Source organism: Corvus brachyrhynchos, unplaced genomic scaffold, assembly GCF_000691975.1.
Source record: "Corvus brachyrhynchos isolate BGI_N302 unplaced genomic scaffold, ASM69197v1 scaffold293, whole genome shotgun sequence".
Taxonomy (NCBI): Eukaryota; Metazoa; Chordata; class Aves; order Passeriformes; family Corvidae; genus Corvus; species Corvus brachyrhynchos.
The window spans coordinates 3038406-3051240 of NW_008237410.1; the positions used below are offsets into that span (position 1 = coordinate 3038406).

Below are 12835 nucleotides of genomic sequence, written 5' to 3' on the forward strand. Positions count from 1 at the left end.
TGATACTCCAAGATCCTGCAATTTCTATCAGGTTCTCTCCCTTGTGAAATAAAAGCCAGATGTATGGAAGTTAGCAGTGAAGAAAGTGATTTTAAGATAGTACTGTGTCATCATTTTATTAAAAGGTCAATTAAAAAATCCCTTTAAAAAGATAAGTGAAAAAATACTCAGTGCAATCAGCCGTTCAATATTCACCCCTCAGCAAGATTCAAAGAGGACATTCATGCTTTTAAGTTTCTTTAATAATCTGTTTCTTTTCCTTCTCAGAAGAAAGGCAGTATGCTAACTTTCAGTAAAGAGCTGTAGGTCAAATTTTTTCCTCTTTTAACTATTAAGGCCTTACTTATGAGAGAAAATATCACTCCAAAGTTGATCAAGATGAAATCTGCTTCCAGTGAACAGGTTTGACTGAATAGAGTACTTCTCTGCATTTATGAATTTATATAATGTTGACATGGGAATATGACAGTACATCTATACTTTTCACATCACTAATTTTGCCAAAGTTAGTAGTGGTGAAATGGTCTTACATGGCCAGAAAGTCTTAGGAATTATGTGTGCTGACAGGCTATGTCTGGTTCTATCCTCCTTCTGTGCTCTTTCCCATAGAACACTATGGCACAGCAAAGATTGCAGACAGGAGAAAGTTATTGGGTTTCTTCTTCTTTAGCAAGGAAGGTCAAGATCTCTGAGCCTTGCTGTCCAGCATGACAGCCACAGAAGAGGAATACAGGCAGAAAGGTGGAGAAAAAAACCCCAAACCAAACATTTCTGGTGTTTAGATGGATTCCTGCCAGAACTGGGGCCAAATGTGTAAGGCCTGAGGAACAGTGACTGCATCATGATGCACAAAGGCTGAATTTCAAAGTGGGTTTGCAGTGAGTAGGAAGGTGCCAGTGGCAACGTGACCAGGAAGGGAGGCTGCACCTGCAGCCAGCTTTGGAAAGGCTGCAGCCTTCTGCCCCAAGGCAGCATAGCAAGGCCAGCAAGAGCCAGGCACTTGCATCTCCTGCTGCAGCCCAGGCAGGGGGGCTTCATATCCCAGTCAGGCTAATATTTGAGTTGCACTATTTACCAATGCAACAACAACAAAAAAACCATTACTAACCTCACTAACCTTCTATACTCTTATCTTTCCAGCAATCTTGACACAGAAGAGCTCTGTGGTAAGTTCTTTTTTGGGAAAGAACATAATCTATGCCTGCAGCAGCCCTGTACAAATAAACATGCCATGTGATTATTTTTTTCTGTTTAATCTTTGTAGCTCAAACAGAAAATAATTTCCACTCAGAGAACTCCTGGGAAAATGCAGATGGCTCATAATCTTTTCAGACTCTGTCATCCCCTATGTGCAGAATTTATTTCAAAAATATTTTTCCTAGTCAGTATTTCACACTCTCTGAGATTCAAGATCTGTTCTGACATAAAGATAGATAGATAGATAGATAGATGCTTGTATTTTATTTCCCTTTTGTGTGAGATATTTTTTCTAGTTAGTTTCTCCCTTTAACGCTTGTCATATACCCCACTAAAAGAAAATTCATTACTTTCCTCCTACTTGAGCCAGGGAAAACAGCAAGTTTGACAAGTTCTATGATCCTTTGTCACAATAAAACTCCTGCAAGGCCTAGATTTTGGCCCAATTACCTATTTCTGGACCTCATTCCAGGCTGTGAGTCATTTCCCCAACACCCTGTTTGCTCTCCAGCTTATCTTACAGCACCTAATTTAGGAGTGCTTCTTGCACCAGAAAACAATTTACAAAGAAAGGTTTCTGCAGGTTCTCACAAAAATGTCAGAAAAAAAAATCCTACTTGTCAGCACCAGCCAGTTTCTGAGGGAAAGATGGTAGACTGATAAGTTTTCCAGTGGTCAACACTGTTGAAGAACTTTAAAAGCTGAAAATACCGTCAAGTTGAATACCTGCTCAATTTCTCACCCACAGGGTGACATGGCCAAGAACCCACTAAAATACACCTCACCCTGTGGCTTATAAATATATGACAAGAGACTCATCTGAAGTGAACTGGGCTGTGACAACTTCTGCTGGTTGAGCATCTGGCCAAAATTGTATAAACCTGGCTGAGGAAGAGAGGTGGTTTTGTTCCACAAGGGATTTACTGCAGTTGATGTTGCACTGGAGGCATACAGGCTTGCTGGGCTGAGGGGGGTGTCCATCTGTTTACTGACTCTGTTTACTGCCTGTTTTGATTGAATACAGGCTGTTTCAAGTGCCTTTTAAATCTTTTAAATGTTGCCACTAGGGTGTTTCTCATCTGTGAATCTGATACTGAGTCTACTCAACGTATGTTTAAGCTTGTGATTATACAGCTCTTTCTGAGTTATATCAGTTCATCTCAGAAATTAAGCTACAAACCATCCAGGGTACTAATTCACAATACGTTTTAATTCTAAATAATTTCATTCAACCTCTCAGCAATATCAGGTCAAGTTGCAGTGTTCCTGGTAACTTACATTTTCATGATTCCCCTGAGAAGCTCATGCTGACCTTTTAAAAGCCCCAAAGTGTTGCTATTCATTATTTCAGAAAGCTCCTATGTAATCTTGTTCTTCCTGTCTGCCGTTTAGATGTTGATTTTCGTGCTCTTCCAGGTGATCTGATGTCTAAATGCCTTGTTTAACACAGTGTCTAAGCTTTACCATAATTTTATTTAGTTATTTTTCACACTTTTTCCTTCCTGTGCTTCCCTCTACTGTACTTCACCACATCAACCAAATGGGAACTCGGGTCATGATTTCCCAGGTTTGCTTCCTCCTCTTGCTGTAATCCCTTGGCCTTTACATCAGTTCTTTCTGTTAAAAAGTCCTCTGCTTTGAGAAGCTACACAAGGACATCCTGCAATTTGTTATCACCACTATTTTCATTAAAATTTCATTTGCATGCATCATATTTGTTGAAAATATCACAGCTCCTGGGACTAGAAGCTTGTCTGGCCAACTCATGGTCTCTTCATTTTTCAGAAACAACTGGCCTCAACCAACCCCACCTCACAACAGCCCCCACTTGCTATTATCTCCTCTAAGGGCTTTACCAGAATTATTAATTTTCGTATCAATATAATCAAATTCACCACACACGTATGAAAACTTCATTTCCTGATTATAATTGTAGACTATTAGACTGAAAATTTAGTTTACAAAGAAGATGTAGATATTTTGGAAATAAGTTTGCATCACCTGTCAAATTGATATTTCACATTTTTTGTGAATTTGGCAGCTCATTTATTGAAAGAAAATGTTTTGAAATACTGATTTTGGTATTTTAAGTATGCCAGGAATTATTTTGCGGAGAAAGAATACAAAATTTAAAAAGAAAATGATCCTTTTCATTGTAACTCCTTTTCATTTTGTATTTAGATACCTAATAATGCCGTAACTTAGTTCAGACTTGATAAAGCTGATATTTGATGAAATATTGATTTTCAGGTCATTTGTAGGTGATGTGGGGTTTTGTCTTCTTTTAGATTATTTTTCAAAGCACCTAGGAGAATATGAAAATGTTCTAGCTGTCTTGGAAGACTTAAACATAACCATACTGAAGGCAATGGACAAAACAAAAAAAGTAAGTAAAAACTGTGAAATTTTCTTTACATTGTATATTTTGTTTGTTTGGAGTATTTCCAGTAGTTTTCTTATCTGAATTTACTAATTCATATTTAAGTTCTTCCAAATATACATGTTTGTAGCAAAATCCAGTAAGAAAAAGCTTGTCAAAATGATTGTATATGAAATCTTTAAAGACCTATCTGCAAACTATTACAGTTTGGATATAGCCAAATTTGTCTTTGTGAATGGTCTGAAGAATGTTCTTTGCATTGTTGTACAAAGAGGGTTCTACGTCCCCTGCCAAGTCTGGGTAAGTATTAGCACCAACATTTGGAAATAGACCAAATTTGAAAAATTAATGTTGTGGGTTGAGTGAAACCTCCTGACCAAAGAAGAAGATTTCATTTCCCATTGAGGCATTTTAAACAAAAGCAGTGGTCACACAGCCTGCCAAGAGGAAGGGTTGGGGCTGTTTTCCACCAGCACAGCTAGGGGACCTTTACCTGGAGGGAAAGAAGATCAGTTTCTCCATCACATATCTGACTGGGAATGTGGCCATGCTGCAGGACATGCTAGGCAGCTGATCCACCTGGCTCTCCATTCATTGTGGTCATAGCTGCTCCTGTGGTCAGACCACACCCCAGCTACCTGTCTGACTAAAAGTGTATCAATACATTGGGTGATTCGCTCCTCCTCCTTGGGTGAACAGTTAAATATCCTGTGCAAGGTGGAACAGCTTCAAAAGGTGAGGGAAAGCACAAACCAGGGAAGTGAACCCAGATCCTCCAAACCCAGCCACAGATCCACACCAGGCTAGTCATCAAGCACATAAATTTCAGCCAAAATTATTCTGTGAGATCCCGTGGGGTCAAAAAACCCTGGGTGGTTTTTTCAGTTGATCAATGGAGAGATCAATGTGGAGAAAGCTGTGCTTCTTTAGTGAAGCTGTTATCTTTGGTATTTGTGTGTTTGCAGGAGTAAAGCACTCATACATCTTACATAAACTGCCAAAATAAAAACTCAAAAGTGTAGCTTATTTATTTAGAGCTTGAGCCAGGAAGCTGAATGTCTCTTCATTAATGCTGTGCATCTTCCACTCCTAATGAAGTGAATGGGCACCGACTCACTGTCTTCTTGAGCTGGATATTAAAAAGCAACAGATTGGTTAATTTTAGCTATGCATAATTTTAAAAAATAGCCATGTGTATAAAATACTGCTGGTAAAGGGCAGGTCATCTCATAACAACTGGAAGTAAATAAACCTCATAACAACTGGAAGTAAATAAAAGACAGCATTTAAGAATTACTTCAGAAGTTAATTACAAGGAGGAGTCCCAGCAGACTAATGAGATTATAAAATGTGTATTCTGGCCTGCCACAATTTCTTTGAATTTTGTTTTCTTAACTGAAGATTCAAGCCTAAAGGGTTTTCTGTCTTTCAGGGATACTTCAGCTGACTATTTGTTAGAGATGGCAGAAATAGAGCAAGGCTAACACTGGAAAAACTCTTTTAATTCCATTTGGTAGAAACTGTGTGTGAACACAGTCAAACAAAAAAATGTGTAATCAAATATTCTAAAATAGAGATTTCTGCCAAGGATATGCTCAACCACTACATCTTTGTATGGAAACTAAATTTTCAATTCAAAATTTGGATTATGTTCAACAGGAATTCAGTTCTCAGGAAATAGATAGGTTATGTGAACTCACTACCTGATAAATCATTGGAGTGTAAATCTTAAAATTTCTATGTTAAATAGTTCAAGTTTACTGAAGTTCTTGTCTAAAATCTGGGCTGCAGCCATCTAAAATCAGAGCTGGAGGTGCAGCAAAAGTTAGTTAGCACATTGAGATAGCATAGATAACTGATGTTCATCACCAGTGACACACAAGATGTGAGGCAGCTCCAAGCTCGAGTTGACTCATGCAGACAGGTGCTCAGAAACGGTTGGTCTGGTTTTAAATGGCCATTGACATGCATCCCAGGCAAGACTTGGGTTTCCTCTCCTAGTGCAGCATAAAACTTTGTCACCATTCTGCCACTGCAGCCACTGAGTCCCTTGAACAGTCACTGAGTAGTAACAGCATTTATTACTCTCTTCTAAGTGATGACCTAGTTGGAAAATTCACATATAGGAAAAGGGTCTGGAATTGAAGACCTACACTGTGAGACCCACCAGGAAATGGTGTATCTGCAGTGGCTGAGTCAGTTTCCAATGACCTGGACCACATTTCCAAGGACTAAATTGTCCTATTAAAAACCAAGAGTAGACTGCTGAGATTGAATCTGAACTCCACCCTGCAAAGCATGGGACTGATTACAGTCCCAGTCCTCAGAGTTGCCATGAGATTTCCATCCCCTCTGACTTTATGGATTGAAGAAAACTTGGCACCTCTATCAGTCTCTGCTAAACCTTTCCAGAGTGTGTGCCGCTTCAGATGGAGAGATCGTTCATTCTTAAATATTTAGTGGGGAAAGGAGCAACTTGGTACTTTATTGATTTATTGACATTAGAATCAGACAAAAAACCACCACTCAGTCCTTCCTATAGAAACTTCCTATCAGTTAAGGCTGCCCATACTCAGTAGTACTTTGCTCAAAAGGCAGCTGCAGAACTGGAGGCCTAGAAAAATTCTTCAGGTCCAGTTTCCAAGGAAACCCTTGAGAAGGAAGATGTGTCGGTCTTCAATGAAAAGCATGGATTGGTATGTCTGAAAAATATAAATCCCTAATCTAATCCCAGGATGCAATCCTTCAGGAATAGGCTACTTCAGCATGGGTCCGCTTCAGGGTCATAAGTCCTGCCAGCAAACCTGCTCCAGCATGGGCTGCTCTCTCCAGGGGGCCACAGGTCTGCCCTGTGCAGACTTCCCACAGGATCACAGCATCCTTTGGGCATCCCCCTGCTCTGGTGTGAGTCTCCTCTAGGGGCTGCAGGTGAATCTCTGCTCCATTGTGGACCTCCATGGACTGCAGGGGCACAGCTGCCTCACCATGCTCTGCACCCGGGGTTTCAGGGGAATTCAGCTCCAGTGTCTGGAGCACCCTTGCCCCTCCTTCTGCACTGACCCTGGTGTCTGCATAGTTCTTTCTCTCACATATTCACACTCCTCTCTTCTCTGGCTGCAATTCACTTCTCTGCAGTAACTTTTTCCCTCTTCTTATATCTGTTATCCCAGAGGCAATACCAGCAGCCCTGATGGGCTCAGCCTTGGTCAGTGGCAGGTCCGACTTGGAACTGGCTGGCATTGTCTCTATCAATCATGGGGGAAGCTTCTGGCAGCTCCTCACAGAAAACATCCCTGTAGTCACTCCCTTCCCCCCTCCCCAAACCTTGCCAAACAAACTGAATACAATATCCCACCAAGAGCAACTGGAACTTGGCTTGGCTACGGACTCCTGGATATCAATCAAGATCAACCAAATTGTCCCCATCACTGCGAATGATTTCCATATGTAGATATTTTTCTCCGACAGATTAGCAGGAGCCTTGCCCCTGCAAGGCAATTTCAGCATGATTTCTCTGTACTTCATTGCCCTCTGTAGTTTGAAAGAGCTGTCAGCACAGCTTTCTTGAATTGAGGTTTTCTCCAGTCTTCCAGTTCTCTGCTATCTGAAAGTAAAACCATCATCATCTGTGGCAGAAAACGTTCCAGTGTGTTAGCAGGTTCAAGAAGCTTTGAGTTCCTTTCACTGGTCTGGGGCCAGATCCCTCCCACCAAAGCAAATTAAACAGCACCTGGGAAGAAAGACAGGAAGCCCTCGGGAGCGTAGGAACTGTTCATGCTCCATTGCTTGATGGGAGGGTGCTCAGCTAAAAATGCAGAGAAATGGATTTCTGCAGGAACATCTTTCAGCAGGGAAAAGACTGAGTTGTATTTGCAAGCAGTATATTTCAATACAAACCCCATCTAACCACAAGATGGTAGGGGAGCTACAGTCTTTCTGGTTTTGTACTGCTCCCTGTATTTTATCCTTACAGCAGGAAGGAAAAACACCTGAGGAGTTTTAGAGGGATTTGTGGCATTTGATATTTGATCATTTCTCCCCTTAGGCTGGAGAGTCTGCCTGAGTTGCTTATACTGGAGTGGTGAGGACAGATTGATCTGTGGTGCCCCTTGGTTTTCTTGCACTTGCCAAGTTAATATTTTCTGGATCAAAGTACTATCTGGATAGTTCTGTTTATTGCATTTCTTCTTCATCTTACATACAGGAAGCATTAAAAATTAAACACTCAGCAAAACTTTACAAATGCATTCTTTAGGCCTTTTTTTCTGACATTTTTATAAAGAATATTTAGTTAAATACTTAATCTTTTTTATTACCCACATGAACATAACACGTTCAGCAAGCTGCATTTTTATTACATTCTCTAGCTTGCAGTCACATATAAATACAATTAAGAAATATTTTGCAACCCACAGCTCTGAAAATAAAATCTGTCACTGAGTAATAATGTAGACAGGCAAAAATAGACCATTTGTTTAATGTGCTCAACAGCTCAGTTCTATTGCCTTGTGAATATTGAAAATCAGAAATTTAGAGATTAAAGAACATGTCTTCCCTAAGTTACCAAGCTGTAAGATTGTTGTTGTTTGTCAGCTATTTGGTAAGAACAAGTTTTGCTCTATCATTTTGATTTCTGGTATTGCTATAGTTTGTTGCAAATGCAACCTTCTGCTGGTGGTGAGCTATTCTGTACTCAATAACCTCAATAACCTCTCATTTAATCACCAAAAATCTGATTTCCATATGAAATTAAAATGGCAATATAAAAGTATTCAGGGATTTTAAACAGTTATCTAAAGATATTTTAGAAGATCTGGGATAGTCAAGAATGTCCGAGGTGTCTCCACAGGCCTGACAAATAGCACTCAGGACTCTAGGAGAGCCAGGGGCAAGATGGGACCTCCTCCTGGGGCAGCAGCTGGAAAGCAGGTGGGTCTCCATAGGGCACCAACTCCAGTTTAGATACTTGAATAGCTCTGAGGTCTCTGAAGGGCTTTTTTCCCAGAGGAACTGTCTCTCTGGGGAAGAGCTAGCTGGTGATGCTTACCTTGATCCGACAGTATCTTTTATCACTCATCACACCCATTTGAAGTTCAGTTTTTCATTGGCTGAAGAGAACCCCCCTCTCTTCCTGACTCCTGCCTTCAATTTCAGTGTTGGTAAAAGTCTAACCACAGCCGGCTGGTGGCCAAGTGACTGTGCCAGGGGGATTTCAGGATGGGACACACTTCCTGCTCCATGATTTCAGTGCCTGTTGGCTTTAGCCTAACCTACTAGTCTGTTGTGGAATTGACAATGGTCTTGACATAGAGAGTATCAGCTCTTAACTTACTGGAGCAACGACTGGAATTGAGACTGTTTGCAGTGGCACAATGGCAAAGTGGTGGGGACTGGGAATCATCGAGAGTAACTGTGGTAGAGCTGCTTCCTCAGGAGAGCAGCACTAAGTGCCCTTGCACTTCTTTTCCTTGCAAGTGCAGGGTCTGTTTAGCACTCACACTCACTCAGCCTGTGAGCTGTCTCAAAAGTTCCTTAAGGCCACCACAGCTGTTGTAAATGTGATCCAGTCTCCAGCAACAAAAAGCTTCATATCTGAGCTGCTACTTAGATTATATTGGTTATACTTATTGGATAGTGTATTCTCATTTCAAAAGGAAATAGTGCTATAGATTCTAAGAAAAGAAACCAAACAAACCTGAAACTGGTTTTTACAGTTAACAGTGCTAATAAAAGTGAAACTTTGATCCAGTAAGAGTGTAGCTTGACCTGATATAAAGTTGTATCTGAAGTGCAAATCCAGTGACTACAATGCAGCAACAATCTCCTGGATAGACTTGGGCAGGACTTTTGAACAGCCAATGGAAAACATTTCTTTCTTCCACAGATGAAAGCCAGAAAGTGCTTTGGCTACAGCAGTTAACACACACTTTTTCAAAGTGATGACCTCTGAGTGCACACTACTCCTGTAAATACTGAGGTACAGTTCTTCTTTTGGAGACAAAAGCACTGCAGGCTTCCATGGAAAGAAATGGCAGACAACGCAGGAAAAGAGGGATGGGACACTGCAAATTTTCTCCTTTTCAGACTCCGTAGAAGTCTGATTGTTTGCTTTGGAGGGACTTTCTTCCCTCCTTTGCAGCTCTTTTATGAAAGACACCTAATGATCTATCTGTGACAGCAGGGGACCAGACTCAGTGAACTAGCAAAATGCATTTGAGCAGTAGTTATCAAAACTGGTTTATTTAAGACAGGTTTCCACCCAGGATTTACATACACAAAACAGAAACATTAATTTTAGGATGACAACAAGACAATTTTTCAGTGGAGCTACTAAGTTCTTGAAAAGCCTCCAAGTATTTTGGGGGAAAAAAAACCCTAACTGCTTTTTACACGTTGTTTGCAAAAACATAGAAAGGGAGGTGTGTGGTGTGCAACAGCAAGATGCTGGATTCAGTGACCAACACAGTATGGCTAATTATCTGCTTCTGTGAAATAATTAATCTTTCTGCTTTGCTCAAAAAACCCCAAAGCTAAGCAAAGTCAGTGCAGCCTTATTATTACTTGAAAATTTCTTGAATAGTCTAAAAATAGGAGCCAGTAAAGTAAAAGAGAAGATTATAGGAGCTGAGAGAGTAACACAAGGCTTGAAATTTAGTTACTGATGGTGCATTTATGGTAATTATGTAAATCACTGAACTCTTGAGGGTTGATACCTATTATAAACCAGAATACTTAGATTTTTTTTTTAATTGCGTATTTGAGTAACAGTAACAGTAGCATTTATGTAAATTATATCTCAAAACAAATTAACTGGGAAGAAAGGTAAGGATATGTTGACAATAATGTTCCACAACTAACATTCTGTTTGATCAAAAATGAAGTTTCAAATTGTTTTTTGTTTTCACAAAAACTGTGTTAAATTAGCTGGCACCTATTTTTACGTGCGGTCAGAATTTATTAACATTTTTCACAGAATCTAGTCTTGTTCTCTATGAAATCACACTTTTTACAAGTGCACCTTTCACAGAATTAATGCAATGAATAGCTGCTGCACAAGAATAACAAGTATTTCTCAGTTTATCCTGAGTACTAATTTTCATGCACTGGCTTTGAAAATAGTTCATTTGTTCCTTTAGATTTATCGCTAATTTTTTTTTTCATGTCAATCAAAAATCACAGAATCATTAAGGTTTAGAATCATTCAAATTGGAAAAAATCCTTAAATTCATCAAGTCCAACCATTAACCTCCTGACACTGCCAAATCCACTACTAAACCATGTCCCCAGGTGCCACATCTACATATCTTTTAAATACCTCCAAGGATGATGACTCCACCACTTCCCTGAGAAGCCTGTTCCAGTCAGTAACTGAATTGACTGTCTCTCAGCTGAAGAGAGGAATGCTGGTGATAATGCTAAATATATCACCAGTTCCACCAGTTCTGCTACAAGGCAGAGAGGAACCTACAAATAAAAGCTATTTTCATCTGGGGACATTCTTAAATTATGTTTTGGAATTTTTATTTTCATTTAATTTTAAGATTGTGACTATTAGTGCAAGTCAAAACAAACTAAGATAAATTCAAAAAGCTGCAAGCAATTAATTCTGAGCAGTCATGCAAGGACTTTCCAGAGATTCACACTTTTCCTCTTCTAGCTCCTTATCAGAGTAATGAAAACTCTTGGGAACTTCTTTGATCTTTTTTGTGGAATATTTATACCTATTGGGTCAGGAAGAGACAATGCTTAAATTTTTGCCAGTAGCAGAGAAGATGTGTTTAGTCAGAAATAAAGATAAAACAAAATGAAAACCCCCTTAATTTAGTATTCATACCTCTAAATAGAAATTACTTCCCAGCAGAAAAATAAACATTTAACTAGCCATTCTCCTCTTGATACCTATCAAAACCACCAGCAGCTTTGATGTTTTATATGTATTGTTGCAACCTTCTCCCTGGAGCAATGGCATTACACATTTCCCTGCTACCTGCTAAAATCAAACACATCCAAAACAGTTTATTGTCTCTAAGCTATGTGATGCACCTAATAGCAGTTAAATAGGAGTTATTTTTTATCCATGCATGGATTCTGTGCATACTATTATTGCAATGCCAGTGTATTACTCCTTCAGTGGTCCCAGTACAGGAGAGTGATAGACTGTTCTGACACTATTACAAATGTGTGATGGTATTCTTTCTAATCAGCCATGGCTGCCTATTTTATTTCATTGCTGTTACATCAGCACTGCAGACGGTTAGTAGAAATTGTCACTGTTCCAATTCTCTAGGTAGAATTTAAACACATAATTTATGCTAAATGTAATACTTGGATAAAACTGTAAAACTTGTTCCATATTGGAAGTTGAATCTAATAATTGGGCACATCCTGCCTTTGATCGCTCTTAAGGTGAGGATTTTGTAAAGGTTAAATTTGTGTGGAGTCAGTACACTGAGCATGTCTCCATATGGCTTCTGGTGAAATTATGATTTTATTCTGATGCTGTTTTGATTTCTTCCAAAGTCTAAAGAATTAGATCTTAGGGATTTCATTTTAGTGAAGTTATTCTGACTAATTTTATATCCTCAATTTAAAGTTGTAACACAGGGCATTGTCCCACTAATTTGGGATCTGAACATACAGGGCAGGAGACATTCCATGATAAAGGGAAATTTAAATCGATTATTCCTTACTGAGTTCTACTCAGTGATAAATGTTTTTCAGTTGACTTGAAGGTATTTTCTGTAAAAAGAAGCATAAATATTTTTATGAAATTATGTTTAATATGACATATAAATAGGAAACAGAAAATTGCTAAGTAATACATCAGTAAGAAGTGTCCCACTCCTTCTGCATATCAAGGAGCTGCTATTCTGATAAATGGAGCAGCATGGTCAAGTCACCCAGGGAAGAGGGATGAGGCTGGCACCAGAGACTGAGAGGATCAAGAGTTGCTGAACCTGTGGTAACCTTGTGATGGAGACTGCACTAGGAGATTCCTAAACCCTGCCTCCTCTGCCTTTATTAAAGGAGAACCTCTTCTGCACTTTTTAAGATAGCCTTTAGACACCTTTAAAGACCACAGTGACCTTTTCCACAGTGAAATCACTAATTATGTGTATTTTCAGTTATATTAAACGAAATGCAAATCTTTGCTGCTCACAAAGGTCACAGTTGCCTCTTGATGAGGAAGATGTGGAAAATTACCCTCATTTATTCACAATCAGTAAAACTAACAAGCAGAACAATATGTTAACACAG

At 39.4% G+C, this 12835-nt stretch overlaps 1 protein-coding gene across 1 annotated transcript in view; it reads left to right on the forward strand.

Annotated features, from left to right (window-relative positions):
- NECAB1 (N-terminal EF-hand calcium binding protein 1) overlaps positions 1 to 12835 on the forward strand; it is a gene marked incomplete at its 5' end in the record, with an annotated part of 58879 nt that overhangs the window by 25129 nt on the left and 20915 nt on the right. The window contains 2 exons of the mRNA XM_017731043.1: positions 1141 to 1166; positions 3486 to 3583. Coding sequence (XP_017586532.1) covers positions 1141 to 1166; positions 3486 to 3583 — 124 coding nt within the window. The remainder of the gene's footprint in view (positions 1 to 1140; positions 1167 to 3485; positions 3584 to 12835) is intronic.